Here is a 24,453-nt window from a genome sequence, read left to right on the forward strand (position 1 = left end):
AAAAGCGCGGTGGATCTTCCCATTGCATCGAATGTCCTTCTGGCTGAGATCTAGGGTACTCAGTACATGCTAGTGGAGATTGCTAGTTCCTCTCAGTGGTGCATGAGTGAATACTTTGTGAAACAAAGTTAAAGGAACTTTCTGTTCCAATATAATAATAGATTAATAATCATGGATGAGAAAGCACTTGTTTAGTGTGTTCTAAACATCTGACACAAAGGCACAACTACCTGTGCAGTCTCTTCTGAGTGCTAAGGTGGTTTATCCTTATTGCAGATTTTTCTTAAAGGTTTTGTTTCTATAGCAGAGAATTTATATTTTACTTGTAAAACGTGAAATAATTTAAGTCCAGACAAAATTAAATTAATATTGACTTGTTTTTAATATCCATTTCCAAAGGCTAAAGAACAGAAAGAGGTATCAGCAAGTTGCGATACTAGAAGTGTTCTTTAATGATAACTGAAAATATAGGCCACTAATAAAAGGTCAGATAATCTAGAAAATTACAGTTGTTAATGATAATGAAAATTCTAACGAGTTACGTTGAGTATCTGCAGGTCAGACAAAGAACAGGATTATCTGAAATACTTTGATGGTGAGGATCCTTGCAGGATCTCTGTTTTCAGAGCCTAACACTGTATTTATACATTGCTTAGCTCATTGATGGGTATTTTAATGATATTTAAAAAAAATAGATTGAAGTTGCTTGCATTACAGATTTGCAGAAGGAGCTGACTGCATTGATCCTTGTGGAAGGATTAAAAAAGTGCACTGAAAATTTGGGGGATTGGATCATCTTTGGCAAGTCTCTAGGTTGATTATAGGTTGGATTGAAGGGAGACTCTTCTAAGGTTGACCTTCAGAAAAGGGTGTGAAGAACAAAGTAGGACAACACATAAATTATTGTGTACTGACTTAAAGTTGGCATGGCTGGTAGATATAGAAGGCGATGTAACGTTAGAACAAGTGTGAAACAGGGCTTCTGGGTTTTATTCCAGATTCTTACTAACTGGCTGGGTAATTACTCATCTCTCTGGGTCTCCTTCTGCCCATCTGGTAACTTACCTAGCTGCCAAAACTGTTGCAAGGCTTTAACTAAAGGTGAACTGCAAAGCAAAGCAGTTGGTGTGTGCCCTTTGGTGTTCTTCTGTGATGTGTAGCCATGCCTATGATACCCTCTTCCCCCAGCTCTACAGGCTCCTTGCATCAAGTACGCCAGCTATTAGGAAAGAAGGTTAGAAATATTTCACAAATTGTACATATGAACTGTCTGGTAGTAAATGAAGGAGCAATAGCCGCCAAGGTTAAAATTTGGTAAAGTTGCCAAATGTTAGATTACTCAAGAGTGAGGAAGAGTTGAGGAAGGTGTAGACTGCGCTGGAAGAAGAGGACTTTGATGTGTAAGGTGAGAGAAAGAACTTAGACTTGTGAAGGAAAATGTTTTAGGTCTTTTGGGGGATTGCTAGAGAGGATAACACTTCTCTTTCTGTCTTGCCTCCTCCAAAATGTGTGGAAGATTACAGTGGCTGGTCTGTGTACTAAACTGATGTTACGAAATCTGGGAGGCTTTAGCAAGGATTCTTGAAAAACGGAAGGGAGGAAGAGAGCTAGTTTATGGGGAGTATGAGGGGTATGTTACTGTCACTTAGCAAGAGGCAAGTGCAGATTCAGTGACTTCCATCTTAGAGCAACAGCTGCGTGGTGCTTGCAGTACAGGGGGATGGTGTTTTAGTCTCTGGGGTGCAAGTAGCACGGACTCCTTGCGCTTGCCTATATGCATCACCTATTCACAGCATGAATTATTCTGGGGTGCGTCAGCGTGTGGATAAGTCTCGATTTGGATTGAGAGTGCCTTATTTTGCTTTAACTAACAGTAGGCTAATTATTTTGTTAAACAGCTTTGGCTGAGTTATAATGAAGGATATACTGACTTGCATAAGATAATTGCAGTTATGAATTAAAGATGTCTGTCTTTGATTTGTTTGTTTGTGTGGATACGCTCTTAATGCTGTTTATAAGCGCAATACAGAACTTGGATTACAAAGGCTTTTGCGATCAATATTTATTTAAAGAAAAAAAATCCTGATAAAATGGTGTGTAGCCAAGCCTCGTTTTCACTGGAATTTTCCTCTGGACAAAGTCATTTATAATTAATTAGGCAAAGAGTGTTTAAGGAGAAGGAAATACACATGGATAGAGTCAGACGTGTGTGCATTGTCAGCTGTAAGTAAAGCGGAAATACTGTCTTGGTAAATGCAAAGCTTCACATTCACAGTGAGGTTGCGTGCAGCTTATATTAAGCCAAGTAGCCTTAATTAGCTCCGCTTATTGGGAGTAATATGAATTAATAGGAAGAGACTGGAAAGATGGTGGGGGATGTGCTCAACATAGCTTTGTTTTGTGAGATGCCTTCTGTGCCATTTTGCCTAGAATGCACGTCTCTATTTCTAATCACAGCAACTGACTCTGCTGCTAAAATACCTCACCGTGTATTTGGATATTAGACTTCTCTAAAATGAAATGAAAACATTTCTGAGTGCAGAGGAACATGCAACCATTTGCCATTTTCCAGATTTTTCTCTTCAGCAACAAATCATTGTATGTTACTCTCTAACTTCCAAACTGAAAATCCAAGCGCTTACGTGTTTTTGTTGTTTTGCTTTTCAGATTGTTTCAAGAAAAAATCCAGAGGATGTCCAGGAGGTAACAGTTTAAACTTGTGCAAATGTCTTTGTGTATCACTATGCCTTTTGAAGCATCTTTGATGTAATTTAGCAATCTCTGTGTGTTTTGTCATTGTAATAGAGAAAACAGTTTTTTGTATGTTTCCATTTGTCTTTAGCTTTGATAGTTGAAAACAGTAGCTAGTGTAACATGTTGCAATTCATCCCTCAGTGATGAATCGTGACGTGAAACAAAGTCTTAGGGAGTAAATTGTCTTTTGATGACAAAACTGCTTTGATAACTTTTCAAGCGCTTTTCTCAGGGCTGGAATTGGCAAACTGATGGTTACTTAACTCCTGCTGGTAAAATTAGAGATCAGTCCACAATCCAAGTCTTGGGTCTCAGCTGTAGGTGCTCTTTTCCTCTTTAACCAATATTTCACTGAAAAGCCTACATCATTACTGTCTATTAGTGAAGAGGGAAAATGGAGGAGTGTAGGAGTAGTTGAGCGAGATTAGACTGCAAGTCCTATATTATGGCTATCTCTCTGAGGCTCCTTAAGTATTTTCCAGTGGTATACTTTGATAAAACTTCAAAACTGCTTACTCGCTGCCTCTTCTGAAAAGGCTCTGAATAAGGGTCTGCTGTGTTCTTGTGCCTCTTTAATACCTCAAAAGACCATCAGGAACCATTTTATTGAGACAAAAAAAATGTATCATGTGTGGGTTGTGGGTTTGGTGTGGTTTTTTTTTTGTGGTGTTTTTTTTTGTTTTTTTTAGATTAAAATACTTTTTCCACTCTTGATTTCTTCTGGACTAATGACTTGACATTGATACTATTATACTATGTACGTGCAAAATCTTCCTTCAAAAGCACAACCTTATAGCTTTTCAGACGTTGTGTAACATATGCGTATGTTCAATTTCTGGTGCAGTCTCTTACTACAGTTGAGGAGAACCTGGATAGTTGATGAAAGAAGAGCTCATAAATGAATTCATTCATCTCTGTGTGGTCAAACATGAGTTACTGATTAGTGGCTTGGCAGAGGTGAGAATTGGCTGATACACCTAACACCCCTTTTTTGCATCCTTCTTTGAAATCTTGAGAATCAGACAACATGAGCATTCATGCTTTTTGCATTTCTTTTTTTTTAAATCTCTAGAAGATTAAAATAGCCTATCAGAATCAGAGATGATCATGGATCGAGTTTTAGAACTACATTCCTGTAGTTTGTAGCTTGATGTTCACCTTTTCCAGGGACACTCCTGAATTGAACCTATCCATGAGCACATTCTGCATTACCTTAATCTTCATTTGTTGGAAAAACACTTTATAGCAGCTGTTGATGAGCCATTCATCAGAAAAATATATTGTAAGTGTCTTTCAGCTGAGGTGTTGCATGAATATATGTTGAGTAGTTTTGAAACAATAGCAAAAGCATATCTTTTAGTCATTGCATTGATCTGTGGAGGTAGGTTAGCCATTCAGGATTCCACAAACTAGTCTGTAAGAACATTTAAATGTTCTATGAACTTGTTGATGATTGCCCTTTTCCACCCTTCTCTGTGTTAAATTAATTATTTTGCATGTGATAGCATGTTAGGTGTGGTGTGATTCTGTTATAAGCAAGCATCTGAAAGTTCCTACTTATTAAAAGGAATATCCCAGATGGTAGTTGCCATGAGGGTGAACTGCAGTCAGAAAATCATGTAAGTTGGGAGCTGTTCTGTTATACTGGCTTCCTATGATAGAAAAAGAATTCTGGGCAGCCTTTGAAAGAAAAAGAATATGCTCCTAATCTGTTCCCACTGAAAATCAGTTTACTTCAGTTTTCCAAAATGCTCAATTAGAAATTCGATAGACAAAATTTGGGGCTCACAATCACTTTGTTTTTCTGTCTCATGCAATGCCCTTCCTGCACCTGTATAGGACGATTTAGCTGTACCTGCCTAGTCATTCAGAAGTTTCTTTTAATGTCACTGCTGTGATGTTAATACATGCATTACATATGTACAACTGTACATGAGGCCGTGTACTGTGACCTCTACTTGCCGGTTTTATGTCACCTCTTTTAACTGCCCTTTGGGATACAAGCCTTTAATACAGCATCTCTCCCATGGCAGCCAATTTCAATTCAAGATGTCCTCAGCTGTGGTTGTTGGGACAGGAGGGAAGATAACCTTGTAAGGCCTTTCTTCTCAAAAGGATGAAAGAAGTTAACGTGAAGTTCTGCGTGGAGGAGTTAATAGAAACAGAAAGGCTAGCGGGCTTAACTTTAATTTCCTTGCTTCTGGGGATTGATAGTAGCAACATGGCATGTGAGGCAATTGTAGCTAGGGTAATCTTGTGGGATTTTTGCTCTTAATTGTTCATGGAGGAGAAAGGGTTGTTCATTGTGAACAGATGAGTCGCATGAGTTAATAGATCTACTGGCTCTAGCTGTGACAAGCACCTTATTGCATTACAAGTGTAACATATATTTTACAATATACTTGCTGTGCTTCGTTGGGCCTCAAAGTACAATGTATCCTTCCTCCAAATCTGATTTCTAATAAGTATGTTAGAGTGGTAACTTTGCTAACTTTGCTGTCGCATGCATGCAAAGGCATAATTTCCATGAGCCTGTGAAAGGTTTTAGGATGACCTTGACTGCTTTTGCTATGCAAGCTACTTAGGGATATTTATTGTTTTCTTCTTGGCTACTGGGAGAGCACTTTCAGCAGTAAAAAATGATACTTTTAGTAGAATGGAATCTTATGCTCTTATTTTCTGGCAGCTTTTCACGTTGTCTCCAAGTACTGACAATACAGTAACTTGATATTTTAAGACTTCACCATCTTAAGCGATTTTATGTTCTATATGCACACTGCTCAAGAAGTGCTTATCATTCACTTTCTGGATATCGGATTAGATGGAAGTACAGCATTGAAAAGTTACTGTTTCTGATGGCCAACTAGTGATTTAGCTTTCTTGAGAGATTCTCATTTTTCTTCCCTTGTGTGTTGAACTCTACCAAGTACTAGTTGTAATCAAGTCCTGCAAATGTGTGCCCGATAGGTGGACTGAATCAGGACTGCTCGCTTCAGTATAACTAAGTTATAAGGTTTATACAGTGTTGCCGTATTAAAGCTTTTCATATCTACTGTTAACACTCCTGTAACCTAGGTAGGACTTGCATCTGCTGAAAATTAGGCAGCCTCTGACCTTAGTGTTAAAAAAACCCAAACACCCCCCCCCAGCCCCCAACAAATATAGAACAAAACACCCCTCTAAAATTAAACCTTTTACTTGGGTACTTTACTGGTTTCCTTGAAAAAGGTACTTTTAATTATGATCGGTTATGAGAAGGCAACCTGTTAGAAATATTTGGAATCTTAAACTGTGGTTAGTTGCATTAAGCTAACTGAGACATCTTTTGTGGTCTTCCCCCCCCCAAAGAATGGGATGGAAGAAAGATAAGGTAGATACCTGTCTGGGAGGACCGGGACTGGCAGATGACTGCTGCTTTCTGGAAAGGATGGATCAGGAAAAGCTGGTGTAATGAACCAATGCTCTTTGCATTCCTGAAGTTGGAGATTTTGTCTAGATTGCAAAAGAAACATACTCAATTTTTGATTAGGGTTATTAGCAGTAAACCATTTAAATGTGGGCTTGCATTTACACCTGATCAGCATTTTACATAAACAAATTAAGAGCTGGTTTGTAGTCCTGGGTGTTTGATGTGCTGTCCTTAAGAATCCCTTAATTGTATTGATTTCTCTTCCCTCATTTTCTCTTTTGCTGTTGCGTCTCTTCCCCATAGCTGCAGCTGCGCCAAGCATAGCATGCTATTAGGCAGTGCAACACTGCTTTTCGGTGTTTCTTCCTCTTACTGGTTGCCCGTGTAGCTCTGGATCACATTGTGACTGCAACAGTGCTGCCTTTGCCCTCTCTGTTTCCTTCTTTCAGCTTTTACTTAATATCTTGTTCTATGCACTGTAGTCTTGTTAGACAAAATGGGGGTTGAGGACAGATAATGATCATTTTTTTAATGGCTGTTATGGTTGGCTGAGTTTGTACATTTTTGTTAAACATACTTGCTGAAGGTAGTGGTCTGATTTGCTTAAAAAAATATATTTGTGGTGCAATGCAAACAATAAATCTCACTAATACTTCTCTCCCCTTTCTTTGCTTCAGATAGTTGTTTGGAAGAGATACAGTGACTTTAAGAAACTGCACAAAGATCTCTGGCAAATTCATAAAAACCTGTGCAGACATACAGAACTCTTTCCACCTTTCGCCAAAGCAATAGTATTTGGTAAGCATAATTTCTTCCTGACTTGATGAAATTCTTTGATAACTCAGTATCTATAAATATATCTTGTTTTGTAGCTGCATGGAACTCTTCCATGTGCTTTTACTACTCAACTTTTGGGTTTGTTGTGTCTTACTGGTAGGTGTGCTGGTATCATAGCTTGATACTTTTATTCAATTTTTTTAACAGGAGTATTTATGTCCTTGCTCCCATATTAGAGATATTATATCAGATATTTGTTGCTTTGTATGTTCTGTATCTTTACAACATACATTCCCTGTTTTCAGGAGCACGAAGTCTTTATTAACTTTGTGAACAGCATTCAAACAATGAACAAAGATTTTCATATGAGCTGTCTGTGATTTTTTTTAATGACAAGTTATAGTAAAGTATCAAGCAGTTGTTGCAGAAAATAATTTTTTATTTTAGGAATTTGATTGTAATTATTAATTTTATCTAGCTAGGCTTTTGAGATGAGTTTTACATATAGCAGTTAACTATTTCACCAAAACAACCTGTAAGAGGATTGTGACTCTACATGAGAAACATTGCAAAAAGTAATTAGCTCTTAAAAGCCAAAGGTCTTAACTTAATCGTGATGTATATGTCTTTATGAATGAGCTGTAGGTGGGCTTCCAGTGAAGTGGTATGACTCCATATAGAACTCCACCTACCACACTTTTTTAGTGATGTCTTTTTTTTCAAGGGCATGTTCTTTTTGTTTAGCATAAACTGTTTGTGGTTTTTTGTCATGCATATATTGCACGATATCCAGTGGATTTTTAAGCATTTTTCAGCATTTTTTAATGTGTCCAGCATGTTTGTCGTCTTTTTTGCATGCATCGATCACGTGCTTTTTGAGTGTTTCTGAGGTGTTTCTAAGGTATTGCTAACTGTCCAGAATGGGTTTGGTGCTTTTTGGCGTGCATCTACCACATGCTTTTGAGCCTTTTTTCTGAGCACTGTAACTTTTTTTAAAGTGTTCAACAATTGTTTCACATTTCTTCTCATGCAGCTACTATGTAGTCATGGTTTGGTTTGGTTTTGGGTGAGCTTTGTGGTTTCTGGGTTACCAAGGCATTTCCATGGCATTCATGAGTTGTTCTAGTGCATTAATTTTTTTTAAAGCATCCTGCCTCTGTTTATGCTTTTTTCTGCTGTGCATCTAGCATGGTGTTTGGTGTTTTGTGCCATGCATCTTCCACATGCTCTGTTGTTTTTTTTTGGCAAGGTTTCTGATGTGGATTTCAGGCTTTTTTTTGTATGTGTGTTTTTTGGTTCCTAAGGCATGGCTGTGGCATTTTTTGTGTCTAGGATTTCTTTGGTGTTTGTTTTGGCATGCATGTACCACACAATATTCTGTGGGTTTTTAAGTGCCCAGCATGTTTGGCCTTTTTTTGTCATACATCTACCACTTATTTTTTTGAGTGTTTCTAAGGCATTTCTGAGGCATTGCTGACAGTCCAGGAGGTGTTTGGTGCTTTTTGGTGTGCATATGCCATGTGCTTTTTTTTGATGGGCTTTTCAGTTTCTAAGGCATTTTTGGGGTTATTAAGGCATTTCCATGGATCGACAAATTGTTTTAGCGTGGGTTTTTTTTTTTTTTTTTTAAGCATCCAGCCTGTGTTTGCTTTGGTCTTTTTTTTTGGAGGAGGTTGCGGGGTTTTTATTTTTTATGTATCTTGTGTGGTTTTGAATATCCAGCATGTTTGGTGTTTGTTGGCAAACATCTACCATGTGCTTTCTTTTTTGGTGTGGTTTCTGGTGTGAATTCTGCTCTTTTTTTTGGTGTGGTTTTTGGTTCCTAAGGTGGTAGTGTGGCATGGGTTTTTTTGTGCCCAGGTGTAGCTTTTTTCATGCATATAATGCATGATTTTTGGTGTTTTTTTAGGTGTTTTTTAACGTGTCCAACGTATTTGGCGTTTTTTTGATGTGTATCTACTGCGTGCTTTGTGAGTGTTTCTGAGGTGTTTCTAAGGTATTGCTAACTGTGCAGAATGGGTTTGGTGTTGCTTTTTGTTGTGTTTTTTTTTTTTTTTTAAGTGTCCAACATGTGTTTGGTGTTTCCTTGCATGCATCTACCACATGCTATTATTGGGCATTTTAACGGGTTTTTAAGAATCCAACATTTGGTGGTTTTTTGACATGCATCTACCACATGCTCTTTTTTGATGCCGTTTTTGGTTTCTAAGGGGTTTTGGGGGGACTTTTTGGTTTGTGGGTGTTTTTTGGGGGTTGCTAAGGAAGGCATTTCCATGGAGTTTACAAGTTGGTTTTGTGTTTGTTCTATTTTTTTTTGTTTTTTGCTTAAGTATCCAGCCTATGTTTATGGGGTTTAGTATGCACCTTGCATGGTGGTTAGTGTCCAGTATATTTGGTGTTTTTTGGCATGCATCTACCATGTGATGTCTTTTTTGGCAAGGTTTCTGGTGTGGATTTGGGGCATTTTTAAGGTATGGTTTCAGATCCTAGGGCATTGCTGCAGCATTGTTTCAGTTCAGGATTTTTTTGGTATTTTTTTTGTGCATATACTGCATGATTTACGGTGGGTTTCTAAGAGTTATTTGGTGATTTTTTGTGTGTGTCCAGTATATTTGGTGTTTTTTTGGCATGCATCTAGTGCGTGCAAATACTGGGTGTTTTAGTGGGGTTTTAAGCTTCCAACATGTGTTTGGCATTTTTTTTTTGGCATGAGTCTACCATGTGCTTTTTTTTAGGTGTTTTTTGACAGGCTTTCCAGTTTCTGAGGTGTTTTTGGGTAGGCTTTTCAGTGTCTAAGGTGTTTTGGGGTTATTAAGGCCTTTCCATGGTGTTTACAAGTTGGTATAGTGTGGTTGTTTTTTTTTTTGTTTTGTTTGTTTTTAAGCATCCAGCCTGTGTTTATGGGTTTTGTATGCATCTTGCATGGTATTTAGTGTCCAGCCTGTTTGTTACATTTTTTTGATTGCATCTACCATGTGCTTTTTCTTTTTTGTCAAGGTTTCTGGTGTGAATTTTGTGTGTTTTTTTTAGTGTGGGTTTTGGTTCCTAAAGCATTGCTGTGGCACGTTTGGTATTGCTGCAGTGGTGTTTTGAGCATTCAGCATGTTTGGTATGTTTTGGCATGCATCTAGTGCCTGTCTTTGCAGGTTTTTTGTGTGTAGTACTTTTAGCAGCATTGGGCATGAATCTAGTGCATGTTTTTCCTGTGTGTTTCACATTAGCATGTTTTAGAGTCCAGTGTTTGTTTCTCATTTTTTGGCATACATCTATTGCATGCTTTTAGATGTTTTTTTCCCTGTGTCATGGTTTTAGCATTAGCATCCAGTATGCTTTTGGTGTTTTTTGGCACGTGTTGACTACGTGCCACACCTGGAAAAATATGCAAAAACATTTTTAGCATTTTTGCATGTGTTTAGCATAAGCTTTTTTGTGCTTTTGTGTGTCCTAGCATTTTTTTGGTGTGTTTTCTGCTTTTTTAGTTTTTTTGTTGTATGGGGTGGTTTTTTGTAGTGTGCTTTTTTGGTGTATTATGCTTTTTGGCATCAGGTTTTTTGGCATTTACTATTGCTTTGGGGTAGTCAAGCTTGTCAGTTTGGAAAGTGCCAAAATTGAGGTTGTTTAGTCAGCTCTTTTTTCTACTTTATGTGACAGCATTATAATACTGCCCTGGGTTGTGGTACCATAGCAGTACTTGCTGGCTGCCCTTCCTGAGTGTCGGAGAAACTGTATGAAACTCACCTGGAGGCTAAACCTCAGCCTGGAACGCACAAATTTTCCTTTTAATGTTTCAGGACCAAATACTGCCACAGACTTGTAATTTTTGCTGCTTAATGCTACTGTGCTTGTTCTGTATGTAGGCATGGCACTGAGGTGCTCTAAAGGATATGCTAACGTAGACAGCTTTGAACAAGTTGAAATGAGCTTATCAACCAGGTCCAAACTGCTCCTACAGCTTTGGGGGAGCCTCTGACTTAGACCCTTGTTGTGTGGACCAACTAAGTTGAGAGGCATGGAAGCTGAACTCTGATGCAGATTTTGTAGTTCTCTGTGCAGAGCTGGCTAAAATTCCTAGTTTAAATAGTCTTTCACATCAGCTAAATTGTATTCAATTTTTGTGTCTTTTTATTTTTTCTTATTAATGAAGTTGGCAGTGGGTAAGTTTTGGTGCTATGTCAGAATTTGTGCACCAATGATTAAATAGAGAATGTAGTGTCAGTTTTATCCTGAGATGATTTTTGTCTGATTTAGAGTAGAACGGTCATTGGACAAGTTATTTAAAAAGCTAATATTTGCAAAGCATAATTTAATTTCGGGTAGAAGATATGGTAGCTATTCATAGTGGAGGAAAGACAGGGGTAAAAAGAAAAGAAAATCAGGGTGGAAGACAGCATGGGTTTCTAATATCCTAAACAATTTTAGTAGGGCCAGTTGTGACAGGACAAGGGGTAATGGTTTTAAACTAAACCAGGGAAGGTTTAGACTGGATATAAGGAAGAAATTCTTTACAATGAGGGTGGTGAAACACTGGAGCAGGTTGCCCAGAGAGGTAGTGGAGGCCCCATCCCTGGAAGCATTCAAGGCCAGGTTGGACGGGGCTCTGAGCAACCTGATCTAGTTAGTGGTGTCCCTGCTCACAGCAGGGGGGTTGGACTAGATGACCTCTAGGGGTCCCTTCCAACCCAAAACATTCTATGATTCTATGAAATTGCCAGAAATGCAAATTAGCTGTTTTTACACTAGCTCTGTAAGCAAGGGGGGAATTGAGTGAAATCCCTTCTGAAAGACATCCTTCTATTGTATTTGGTGAACAAAAGTGGCTGCAATATACATTGTAAGAGAAGGAAATCTACAGAAATGTTCAGTGCAGTTATTTACAAAAAGCACTTTGAAATTAGAAATCAACCAAAAGAAAACTCACTACATTTGAATGAAGCTGAGCCACAGAAGAATATAGGAAAGAGGAGGTAATGTAAAAACAAATTTTAAATGATAGGTGGATAGCTGAAAGAGACAGAAGTGTCTGACTCATCTCTAATTTCAGAATTATTTTTCTATTTAAAGCATAAAATTTTACTGTGTATCCTTCCATCTCACTTCTACATGTGATAGCTGTTGTGTGTTTTATTTTATTTTAAAGCATTTATCTTCAGATCAGTCCTAGTATTTTTTTGTACTAGAGGGAAAATGGAATTCTAATAGATTGAGTTTGACAAACTTGTTTTCAGTCTCAGTCAGTTAATGGTGAGCTGCAAGGTCCATCTCTATTAAGATCTTTTGTTTTCAAGCTGCTTTAATGGAGCATTTTTGCAGTGTTTCTTCCCTGTGGTGATGTTCCACTTGTTGCAGCTTGTGAACTAGTTACTAATTAGCATTGCTAGTAGTTGCTGGCAACTTGTTGATTCTTTTTGTTTTATTTTTTTTATTTTGAGTGCTTTAAATAACACACACATATTGCTTTGCTGAGAGTATACTTTACAAAATGGGTATTGGTGGTTCTAACAGTTGGACTTGTAGCAGAAGTATTAAACCTGAGCAGAATCTCAAGTTCAGCACTCAGATTTCAGGAGATGGTGTTGAGAACTGAGATGTATTTAAAAATGAATGGGTCATGCTGTGCTTCCGTATTTCGTGCAAACAAAGACTTGCCAGATCTGCAGAACTGAACTGCATTGCATGTTTTGCACCCCAGCTTTTGATAATTATAATGTGCAAGTGCATGTATTTTTATGCTGTTACAATACAGCTGCTCGCATCAAAATGTGAAACTTGTTACAGGTGGGGAAAAAACCTTTTTCTGCACTTCACTTGAACCTTTTCCACCCATCTTAGTGGGAAAGCATAATGACCTCAAACATGGGAATCTAAAATGTCCTAACAGATCCAGCTGTTAAAGCTTCTCTGAATTATTATGCAGCAACTATGATACCTATTTCTGGGAAGTGATTACTCTCCTTCCCTAATATGCATCCACATAATTTCTTCAGTATTTTCAACCTATTGTTTTGTTGGGCACTTTAAGTATTCCCATATGTTAGCTATAAGTGGCATTTTACCAAAAAGCTGGTAAATCTGTACTAATAATTTCTTGTAGCTAATAACTGCAGAAAGGTACTTTAGTGTAAAAAAATACTCTCCCTCCTGACAAAAAGAAACCAAAAAACCTCAGATATTGATAACTTGCTAGCAGAGTCAGGAAGATGATTCGCATTATAAAACTCAGATAAGGGTATTTTTTGCATTTGAAAATACCAAATTAAGTAGCATATTTAAAAATTAGGTGTCATGTACAGTTGGAAGTCTTGTGAGAAACTGAAACGTGAATAGAAACATTGCTAGGTGTGGTGGTGTTTGGATTTGCTCCATAAAATGAATTGTGGATTCTCTTTACAGGAATTTACACTTGTTTTCTGTATATATAATAAACTGTGAATGGATCATTGCTAGAGGAATAGGAGAACCGTGGTAATGCATTTGTTTTATGCTAAGATTGTAGTTGACACTTCTTATAACCCTGGAAAGACATGATCCCTATAATGAAGTTTCCATGTGGCTGAGAGATGTAAAGAATAGTGGAAATAACATTTATTTAGATGCAGGAAGTCTTCCTGATAGAAATGTTTGAAGAGCCAGTGGGGTGTCTAAAGGGTTGAGCAATGCAAGATTGCTTGAAAGTATGAAAAAAGGGAGAAGGGGAAGGGGATAGGCACGGTTGGCTGGGTATGAAGCTGCCAGCAAGGTGCCAGATAGTCTGTGAACAAACCAGTACTGAATGATGCTCTTCCTTCCCCCATGGTCCTCTAGTTCTATAAGTGGCTGTCTTGATAGTGAGTCGTGATGCTGATGAGCGGGAAAATGTGACGTTGATTAATGTTTCAATGGCTCTGTTCAAACATGTATTTTAACTTCTTTTTTAGCTCAGCTTCCTAAGAAAATAAGGCTTATGTAATTGTGCTCTCAGAAAGTCAAGCCTCTTACTCATGTGGCTACTGTCAGCTAAATTTGAGAGGGAAGGCTGTTGCAAATGTAACTGTATTTTTGCAAAGTCTGTGAAATAGCAGCTGAGTAAGAAGAGAGCACGTGCTGTGGTGCTACCAAGGTCCAGGCAAGCTCAGTTCATACCTGTGAGGTTTGCAGCTGCCTGGACAATCGGTGGACAAGTGCTGGTCAGCCTGGCAGTGCTGGTCCCGACACGTCCTGTCTGCTGCCCAGTGGAAGTATTGAGAAGATGTGGATGAGGAAAACTAGTTTTTATTGGATTTGGTGATGGAGTAGATTGGGGAGAGAAAGATCTCTGGGAAACCAGGAAAAATACCTTTTAGAATTACTTGCTTGCAAAAGTTACCCATTTCTGGCCTTGTTCGGTGTCCACTTCTTTGCAATTGATTTTCTGTTTCATTCTAACAGTGTTCATGTTATTTTGTAGATTCATTTAATTGTCCTATGCTGCTGCGCTTTACTGAGGGAAGTTGTTTTTTCATGGTGTCCCATTTTGTGTGGAATGAAACAAAAGCCCTAATGCACCCACAGCGTTGCTTTGAAGACGTAGGAAGTTTGATGAATGGTTTACTAGAGCCTGATTTCAGTGTTGCCACTCAATGTGGTAGCATTGCCTTTGCCTTCTTTCTGCTTGCTTGTTGCTCGCTCTTTTGTACGGCTGCTAATGTTTGTACAGCTGAAAGGGCAGGGTGAACAAGTCACCGAGCCGATCCAGCTGAAAATTAGCCTAATGATGTCTTTCCTTTCCTTTCATGGAAGAATAACCCTCAAAAGCTTTGTTTGTGATCTTGTGAGTATGTGTGTGTCTTTCTAGTTTTATTTTCTTTTTTCTGGTACCACATGGGCAGGAGCTATTTACTTGAAGAATTTCTGGAAAGAATCTGGCTTTGATACTTTCTTCTGGGATTATGTTTTTGCTTGCTCTGAGTATAAATGAATTTTGCTTCTGTATTCAATGTTTCTTTTGTCCTCTTCAAAGGTTAATGCCACAGAGCTGTCACAGGTGGTTCTTATTTTTCTGGTCATGCTGTTATAGCAATACTGTTTCTTGAACTTGTCTTCCCAGTCCTTTTTTTTTCCTCTGTATAGCTGTTCCAATATCTGTTCCATTCTCCTCCAATTATTACTGTTAACCTTTGCTCTTTTCCTTTTGTAAACTTGTAACTATTTCAACAACAAAGTGATGTTGATATGAAAAGCTAAAAGAAGTTGTGTTCAATTGTGAAGAATGTGAATTTAAGGTAGCAATCCAAGGGTTCTTTCTCCTGACAAGCAAATCTCTCAGGTGAACTGTGGGATTGTTTGTTAAATATGTTTTTTGTAATTGGAATGTCTTGGGTGCTGGGTAGGGGAAAGGGAAGGATCATATATTTTGGTAAATGAGCTGCTTCCCAGCTCTGCTTACCTCTTGAATCCAGGAGGAGATGAGACCCTGTCTGCATGGAGCTACTTCAGAGGAAAGCTTCAGTGCCCAGTAGCAGGGCTTCACCATCTCCCCTACCCTCTGTCTCCTCCATAACTGGCACCTTGGAACTGATGATCTGTTTGGGGTCTTTTAGCAATACTTCGTTTACTATCTGCTCATATTGTGCGTTGTTCTTGAGAATATGCGAAGAATGCTCAGCTCCTTGCAGGATTTGGGCCGTAATCAAGGCTGACACTGACTGGCATATTGTCAAATTGTGCATGTATCATTTATTGTTAGATAACACTGGACATCCGTTAGTGTCTCTTGGCTAATCAAGAGTGTTGCCTCACATATTCTTACGATGAGAGGGCGAAGGATTCTTGTCGTAGCTGCCAGCTTTCATCATCTGAGTGGATTGCAGAAGACGAGACTCTAGGGACAATTGAGACTAGGAAGTTTGAAGATTTGCTATGTTCTCCTGAAGCGTTGGAATGACTTTCATAGACTCAGGGCATTGTCTCCAGAAGGTTGCTTTTGTCTTGTTTTTTTTTTGTGGTGGCTATTATTGCAGAATAAATGCGTAGTTATTTCTAAAACTGTCAATCTATGTGTCTGTTCCAGGGCGATTTGATGAAACTGTGATTGAAGAAAGAAGGCAATGTGCTGAAGATCTGTTGCAGTTTTCTGCCAATATCCCTGCTCTCTATAACAGCAAACAGCTTGAAGAATTTTTTAAGGTTTGTTAGTATTTGCAGAAGTGTTTGCTTCTTACTGATATGAATAAAGTATAGTGCTGATTCTGCTTTACGCTATAAACTGGGGAATGACAGTGAGCTGATCTGACTTGCTTTGTGAAGTGACTGGGAGTTTTCTATTCACTCTAGAAATGTGGCTTTAAAAAGCCCTCATGTCACACCTCTGCAAGGTAGAAAGTTTTACAGGAACTTCAGGTGAAGGGCTTTGGAATTTTTGTTTATTGAATGATGAGCAAAACGTGATGTTAAACCCAGGTGTTCAGTGGGGAAGTAATAAAAATATTGTCACTGTTTCTATATTTTATGTAGGTGTTTATAGTTTCAAACCAAAGGAAGGAAGACTCTCTAAACTGTTTTCTTATGGCCTGTAATGGATTCAGGTCTGTGACAACAAATTTGGCATATAAGTAGTCAAATGTGCTGCTTGTACAGTGTTGTGAGAACCACTCTCCAAAACACAGTTTAGGACAATACGTTGATCCAGACTTCTTCTTTATTACATCTGAAGCAGTTTGTTTTCAGTAGTTCCTTCAAAGCTCTTTATTTTCAGTAGCTTAGTCCAACATTCTGCAAACACAAAAGCATAAGTTTACATGTAAACATGATAGTAACTCCCTGGAATTAAGGAAATGCTCATCTGGCTGAGATGGGACTTAAATGTATTGACATGTTAAGTATATTTAAATGATAAGTATGCAAAAGCAAAATTATAGCGAAGCTTAAAGATCTTCACTTATTTTCATGATGCAGTTATTGCAGAGCCCTTTAAAATACTTAAAATAATTTTCTTTAAGTTTTGGTGGCAACAATGAATGGGAGATTGAGTTAGAATATTTTACTTTTCAGTTTATTTGCATTTGTACTTTTTTAGTTCTTTGGAATACCTCTGTGTTTTTTGTATGTGTTCAGAGCTCTTTTCCCCTCCTTTGCTTAACAAAAGTATTATTTTTAGCCTTCCAGTGGACCTTTTCTGCCTTTGTAAGGCAATGAATAAAACTAGAAAGGCATTAATTTTTATAGGAGCAAGTATGTCTATGAGGAGAGTTATGCAAGTGTAATAATTAGGCTCATTTGTTAGTTGATGTTGTGTCATGGTTTTCCTGTAAGAAAGCCTTAGGTTTTGATCAGTCACCGTGTCAGCCAGTGTCCTTTAGGTCTGATCATAGGTGGTTTTATTCCATTTCAGACTTTTGTGCAAATAGCCATGGAGAGATAGACTTGGACAATGAAGTCTTAGAAACAGCTGAAGGGAGCACTCTGTGTGTGTCTATGCACTATAGGCTCCAGAAAAATGGGCTGTCTAGTGTGAAAATGTGCTGGGCTAGTTCAAGACAGGTTAGCAGTGCCCATTTGTAACACTGCCTTGGAGATGATGCAGCTTCTAGTAACGTTGTGTGGAAAATGTGCACCTGCGATGTGAAGCAGAAATAAAAAAAAAAAAAACCAAACCCCAAAACATTTAGGTGGTCTCTAGTGCAATTAATTGTTCCTGTTGTTACTTCATTTACTTTTGATTCCTTTCAGGCCTGAGAGGGAATAATATCCCCTTTATATGCTGGCCTAGCCTTATCTTCCCTGTTTGTCCAGTCTTGACTATGACTGAACTGAACCTTGTGGGTCATGTGTGGGACATGAGTCTGATGGACAAACACTCCTGCATGGGGACCTGCTGAGCTAGGGAACACCACTGAAGGGCACAGACTGTATGTACCACAAGAGAGCAGTAGAATCACTGTTCTCTCCCTGTTAAACTCTGGGGTTTGCAGGCAGACCTGCTGCAGCCTGGATGGTTTGGGGCTGTGAAGCTGCAGTAGGCTGTTTGGATACCTAGACAGTCTGTGGCAACCAAACATAGCCTAACCAAAAGCCTTGGTTTAATTTTGCAGGCTTATACGGTTTAATTAAATGCATTAACTCTAAAGTAATGGAGCATTCACTGGTTAGGAAATATAATTTTGAGTATCACTTCTATGTAATGAGACTTTTCATAGAGCACAGGAGCTAAACAATTCCCTTCCCTCTTTCTTTTCAGGGTGGAGAGGTGCATGATGGGTCTGAACTGATTGGTCCTGTTGAGCCTCTGTCTGACTCTCTGACAGACAACCTGTCTGACTGCAGTTCTGAAGGTTTGCTTTCTTTCCTCATGTAACCCTATAGCATGATCAGTTTTAAAGCAGCACGTTCCTGACAAGTGCCATATTTGTAGGACCATTGGCATCCAGTTTCTGTTTTGCTTGGTATGAAAAAGATGCTGGAGCTGGGATTAACAACAGAAAAGTTGGGCTCAGCACAGCTCTGTCTGCACTGCTGGAAGTTTGCTTCTAACAGGAAGTTTTCTGGGAGTTGTCTAGTGCATTTGAGAAGTCCTAGCGCTCTTTTGCTCAAAAATAAGTGCTTTTGGTGCCAACTGAACTGTACCCTCTGCCTGCTTCCAAAAGGTTGGGCAAACAGTGTGGTAGTGTTCACAACTAACCATGACGCAAGTCTCTAGCTGTAAAAATTTGCTGAGAACTTTAAAACCATTTTGAGATTGATCAATAAATACAAAGATGACTGCTTGAATTTGCCTAGAGCATGAAAAATACGTCTAAGATTCAGTTCAGAGGGTTCTTAATCAGCTGTTCATGCTCTGGGTGTCACCATTCTTTTAGTGCTTAGGAAAATCCAGAAGAGAGTCGATATCATATTTTAGAAGTTTAAGTATGTCTTCTGAATTGAGCATATGGGAGTGGGGAATGATAAAGCCTACTGCAGGGCACAGGGACATAAGCAAGTTAAGTCTCTTCTGAAAACTGCCAGCATTTTTTCTTTTCCTGAAAAGAACTGCCTATTCATGAAAGTCTGAGATGCTGCGTGTTAGAGCCAGTGTGGGCTATTGCTTAGTTGAAAACTGAAAATCCCTCCCTTAGCTTGCTCATGTTTTCTGGTTGTGCTATGCCAATGGAGGGTGCGTCCTTTTATCTTAAGATTGCATTTCCTTAGCACGCTGTAGAGATCCATGTGCTGGCTTGGATACCAGATACAGAGTAATTGTGGCACTTCAATTGAACTAAATAGTATAGCTGTAAGGTAGGGTCAGTCAGCCCAAATAAATAGTGTGCTGTGGCTTCTTTCTTGCTTCTGGAGGCTGGGCTAGCTTAAGCATCTCTGCTTATAATCATCTTCCAAGTACCATGCAATCTTTTAGATATTTACATGTTTCTGAGTTACGTTTGAGTCCTTGTGACTTCTAAGAAATTCTTTTCCAACCCTTAAGACTTTCCTTTGGAACTGTTTTACACTGATGTATAAATATACAATATTATATAAACACTTACAAAGCTTATTTTAGGAGGTTGTTTGGGTTTTTTTTCCCCTCAACTACTTAATTTTCTTGGGTCAGTCTCTGGCATAGAACTTGCTTTGCTAAAACTCTGCTTGAATAACAAGAACTGCTTGTGTTTTCTAATAGTGGTTTGTTTGTTTATTTTTCACTTGAGGTTGTATGACTTGCCCCTGGGATCTCTCAATGTCAATAACTAAGCACTTAGTTCTATAATACGTTCTACCTGTGCAGTGAATTTTGCAATTTATTTTGTAGTACCTTCTGTGATGTTGATGAACTAATGCACCCACAATACTTCGTTCTGTGAAGGGAAGGCATAGAGCTGTTAAATTACAGAGGGTAGTTATCATAAATACAGGTAACTGGTTTTAAAGGGGCACTATTTCTGTGAAATTTAACATTCCAGATTTTGACAATGCACTCAGTTTACACTGAAAAAGAAAAGTGCTTCTAAAAATGCTTAACATAAGCATTTCTATTCTTTATTCGTAAGGGCCTCATTTTTAGAAGAAAACCACTTCCTTTATGTGAGATAAAATATTGGAAAGAAAAAAAGTGCTGTAAAGTAGAAAAATTATTTGATACCCTTCTTCTGAATTGTCTGGAGTGCTTTTAGGGGATACTTTCAACAACTATGAGCACAGGATTTCTGATGCCAAATGTGACTTTTGTGGAGTTACCTTTTTCTAAAAATGTGTCTTCCAGGTCATATTTTCTTATGTTCAAACCCAAATGTCGGGTGGAGGGTAGTCTAGAGACAGAAGGAAACACCTGTCTTTAAGACCTCTAGATGGCAGTGGCAATACTCGGCTCTGAGTCCTCTCCCTGCCTCTCCTGAAGGCATCCTGCCTGCATCTAATTTTTCCCAGTCTGATTATCGTAGTTAACTGTGACTAGTTCACTGTGTTAGTTTTTGTGAATGTTCAAGGGCCTCCACGTGGGCCCTGCTCCTTCTTACTGAGAAGTATCAAACCCATTCCTTAGCAGGTGCTGGTGTTTGCTTATAAGGGTGGGTTGTGTTTTCTCACTTTTATCTGTTCTTGTCAGACAAAGTTCACTCTGCAGAAGGTGTGCACATTAATGGTAGAAGATGCAAACTGATGGCAGTTGAAATGTTTTTGAACCAAAATAAGCAATAAGTATCTTGCTTATAACAGCAGTTTGGCAGTTCATGCTTTTGTGGGAACGTGCTTTTCAAGAGGCTAGGTTACCCAGGCTTGCAACCAATTTTTGGAAACTGTTTACTCTTTGTACACCTGGTGAAGTTGCACAAGGCAGAGACAAGGACAGGAATTTATGTTCAATTTCAGCATCATTATACTCATTGAATATTCCTGACAAACAGCCACTCTGTCATCCTCTCTGGGTACATGGGATAATGTTCGTATGTCCAAATTCTTCTCCAAAAGTCTTTCTATACCAATTGCCAAATTCTTTAGAGAAATGCACTGGGAAGCTCATATTTTTTTTTTTTTTTTAAATTCTTTTTTTTTCCCCACTTCCTTCTGTTTTACCATGTTCACATTACCTTCCCAGAAATAGGCATATGCAGTTCACATTCTACCTACCCTTCAGGCTGATTGGAAGCCCCATGACTGCCCCATGACTGTGGTTGTGTGGTGCCAGACGTGGACTCTAAACCTGCCCTTAAGCAAAGTTTATTAGCTCAGGCTCTGTGCCGTACTAGCTGTGTTCATACAGCTTCTGGTCAAGTTGGCTGCAAGAGAAGAGCAAACGTGGTTTTGTTTGGGCTGTAGGGAGGGGAACTTAGGTCTGTCTGAAATCTGCTGTGTGGATGTGCTCTAATTCATCTAGTGTGGGTGGCCAGCGCACCCTTCCCACAAACCCCCAGCTTTTCCATTCGTCATCTGCACCCTTTGTCTATCAGTCAGCTCTGCTTCCACCTGCACGTCCCCCAGATAGCAATTTCTCTTCACTGAACAAGATAGTTTGACTCCTCTAAATGTTGTTTCATAAATTTCTCAGTCCTCTGGGCCCACATTTGACATTGCTGTTCCTAAATTGGGCAGGTGAATGGCCCATTATTAATACACCAATTAATGAATCTTTCGTCTCCCTCCAACTGTTCTGTTGTGAGGTTGACTACTTTCTTGCAGGATTTGGGTCTACACAGCCAGTTTTCTTCTCTGCATGGACACTTTGCTTTATGTCCCTCCCCTGAAAAGATCAGGTGCATTGTCTTCTGTGGACCCTGTCCCCTCCTCTCAAGTAGTTTTGTGTCACTAAGTATCACTATCCCTTGCTTTTCAGACAAAGAGAATGGCTGGTAATCTGTTCTCCTTCATGTCTTTTTCCTCTTAACTTGCATTAAAGTAACTGCTAGGTTTTAGAAAAGCAGTACTTCTACAGTGCCTTCTTACTTCTGTTCCATAAATTGTAAACTTCCTCTAACTCTAGATTTGGAAAATTGAAAAGAAAGTTTGAGTTAGTTACTCTTGAGTCAGCTCCTTGCTACTGCCACATACTTTTTGCAGGTAAGTCAGAACACTTTACCTGATAATGTAGTAAACCCTTGACTCTGTTGATAATACAAAAGAAAACAGACACCAGGTTTTAGTTCAGAATTTACTTTCTCTGTGTGTTCAAACAGCTAAATGTCTTGACCTTGTTGCCTGTTTTATTGCCTCAGTGGATACATGTGCCAAGGTGATAAAACAAACTGCTACTTGATATCCAGGTGGCACTGCCAAATTTATGGTTCACTCCATATGTCTCATGCAGGGTACTCTTATGGAACGACATTTTTGAGACTGAAAGCTGGCTTTTTTTTTTTTCTTCTTCTTCTTCTTGGTGTGTAGGTCCCAGCTTTGAAGGCCCTCCTGTTTTAAGTCTCCTTAGCTGTAAATCATCAGAGCAGTGAGAGATAGGGATTAAAGTGCTGCTGCTATTGAAATTAGGTGAGTTGGAGTGCTGAGGTTTGGATTAGCTCCCCCTAAGCAAGCATCTGTGTTTTGTTTTTTAACCTCAGAGGCAATGAGAAACGGTGAACCTAATACCACTGTCACAATTTTAATGGTCTATTACCAAATGGGTATCTCTGATAGCCAGTCAAAGACCAGTTTCATATTATGTGCTTTTACCTGTAGTAGGGTCATGCCCTTTCATTTTGATGGCAAGTGAACATCTAATCTGTTGTACAAGAGAATGTCAGACATTTTTGTCATTCTTGTCCTTTTCAGTTCGAAAGGATTTAAGTGGGCTTGATGATGTGACACTTACGAGCCAATCGGAATGTGGAGGTGAGATCTAGAAGTTGTTTCCATTACATTTGTGGAATTTAAATTCTTAGAAATTCATAATTATGAGTGAGGACTCTTTGTGGATGGTAATCCGTACAGAATGAAATGGTGTATGTGTGAAATGTCTTTTGTAGCCGTTTATTTCCAAATAACAATGCTGAGGTGCTGTGATTTAGTTACTGATGGTCAGCTTGCAGTAATATATATGCTTTTAGCTTATGGCAAATGTAAAATAAAATGTTACTCAAGCTTCAGTGAAAGTGGTAAGCTAATTCATTTTACCATGTGTTAGCAATGAAAGAAGAGTATATGTGGTAGATGTGAGTTGGAGTGCTGCATAATGCATAAGCTGACTGTAACTCTGTGTTAATTCCAACTCCTAATTTACTGGGTTTGGGAAGCTGATTTAAACCAGTATGTTGGGAATTCTTGCAAAAGTAGTCTGACTCTTGCTGGTTGAGTTTTCTGATAGCACTCACACAGAGTAATTTTCCTGGACCCTAATGCTGTGCAGGCTTTGAAAGTTTAAGCTGGGTGTTAGATGTTGATCTCTTCACTCCCAGTATTTGGACTTGCTCTGTGGAGTTTGTAGCTAACTTTAAACCCCATGTTTCTATAGGTAATAATTTTTAAGATAGCTTTACTTGCAGGGAATTTCTGTGCACAAAGTCTCAGGAAGCTGCATAAGTGAGAAGAAAGCTAAAATTTTTGGATGGGATTAAGAATTTTGGACGTTCCTAAGGTATATGAGAAATCTAGAGTAATGGATGTCTTTCTGGTTGTGCTTTCAGGCCTCTCCAGTGACAGCGACCTGATCTCTCTGACAGTCGATATAGACTCTCTTGCTGAGTTAGATGATGGAATGGCATCCAACCAAAGTTCTCCCAGTAGAGCTGTTGGCCTCTCCCTTACTTCTGAACCCCCAATGCAAAGCACGCTGGCACCTGAGCAGGAGTGGAGCAAACCCGAGGGAGAGAGGGAAAGCCATGGTTTGTTTACTGGAAGCTTAAAACCCAAGCCTGGCAAACAAGATTACTTGGAGAAAGCAGGCGAGTTGATAAAACTGGCCTTGAAGAAGGAGGAGGAAGAAGATTATGAAACTGCCTTCAGCTTCTATAGAAAGGGGGTTGATCTGCTTCTGGAAGGTGTTCAAGGTATGGATCTTCCCACTATGTTTGCCTTACCTTTGGTTATGGGTATTTGTGGTGTTTCCTTAGTTAACATCAGCTTATGGTGTTGCGAACGGGTCATATGAAATACAGAATGTGTGCCTGGCTTTCATGTGCTTGATAGCTGCTGTGTGCATGGGAGCGAGAGAAATCTTTCTCTCTAAGACTGGATGATAATTTAGGGTCTCATCTTCCAAGTGCCAAGTATCTCCTCTTTTAAAATTGCAGCGCAACCTCCGACTTGCAGGTAAGTAGCAAAGTGCTCCACTTCTGTCTCTTTCCTTTTTATTACCTAGGCATTAATTAATATGTGGCACTTGCAGCACTGTTGAAACATTATTTAATTTACATGGTTAAGTGAGGATTAATTATCCCCATTTTACGCATGGGGAGAGGCAGACTCAGGTTAACTTCCCAGTCACAACAGGATTAGAACTATTCTTGGCTCACAGCCTCTTGCTTCTTCCACTAAACTGTTCTCCTTTTCTAGCTAAAGGATGCATTCAAACTTACATGCCTGCACTGCTGGAGGGCAACAGGATTTTTTTTTTTTCCAGAAGACTTTGGTGTGTCAATATATGTCTGCAAAAGCTGTTATTA

General features: G+C 39.0%; 1 protein-coding gene across 8 annotated transcripts in view; it reads left to right on the forward strand.

The window, feature by feature from the left end:
• Positions 1-1,386: 1,386 nt before the first annotated feature.
• The window catches only part of RPS6KC1 (ribosomal protein S6 kinase C1), an 88,652-nt gene continuing 65,585 nt past the window's right edge, over positions 1,387-24,453 (forward strand). For 4 of the 8 annotated variants that reach the window (XM_035901579.1, XM_035901584.1, XM_035901583.1 and 1 more), the window contains exons 1-7: positions 2,667-2,703; positions 3,599-3,711; positions 6,841-6,961; positions 15,966-16,081; positions 18,132-18,225; positions 22,625-22,684; positions 23,476-23,838. In XM_035901579.1, coding sequence (XP_035757472.1) covers positions 3,634-3,711; positions 6,841-6,961; positions 15,966-16,081; positions 18,132-18,225; positions 22,625-22,684; positions 23,476-23,838 — 832 coding nt within the window. In that variant the 5' untranslated portion in view covers positions 2,667-2,703; positions 3,599-3,633. Of the gene's footprint in view, positions 1,406-2,666; positions 2,704-3,598; positions 3,712-3,826; positions 4,037-6,840; positions 6,962-15,965; positions 16,082-18,131; positions 18,226-22,319; positions 22,343-22,624; positions 22,685-23,475; positions 23,839-24,453 lie in introns of those variants that run through there. The other 4 variants (XM_035901580.1, XM_035901585.1, XM_035901581.1 and 1 more) reach the window with 3 other exon arrangements.

This window comes from Egretta garzetta, unplaced genomic scaffold (assembly GCF_000687185.1).
Source record: "Egretta garzetta isolate BGI_Z169 unplaced genomic scaffold, ASM68718v1 scaffold319, whole genome shotgun sequence".
NCBI lineage: Eukaryota > Metazoa > Chordata > Aves > Pelecaniformes > Ardeidae > Egretta > Egretta garzetta.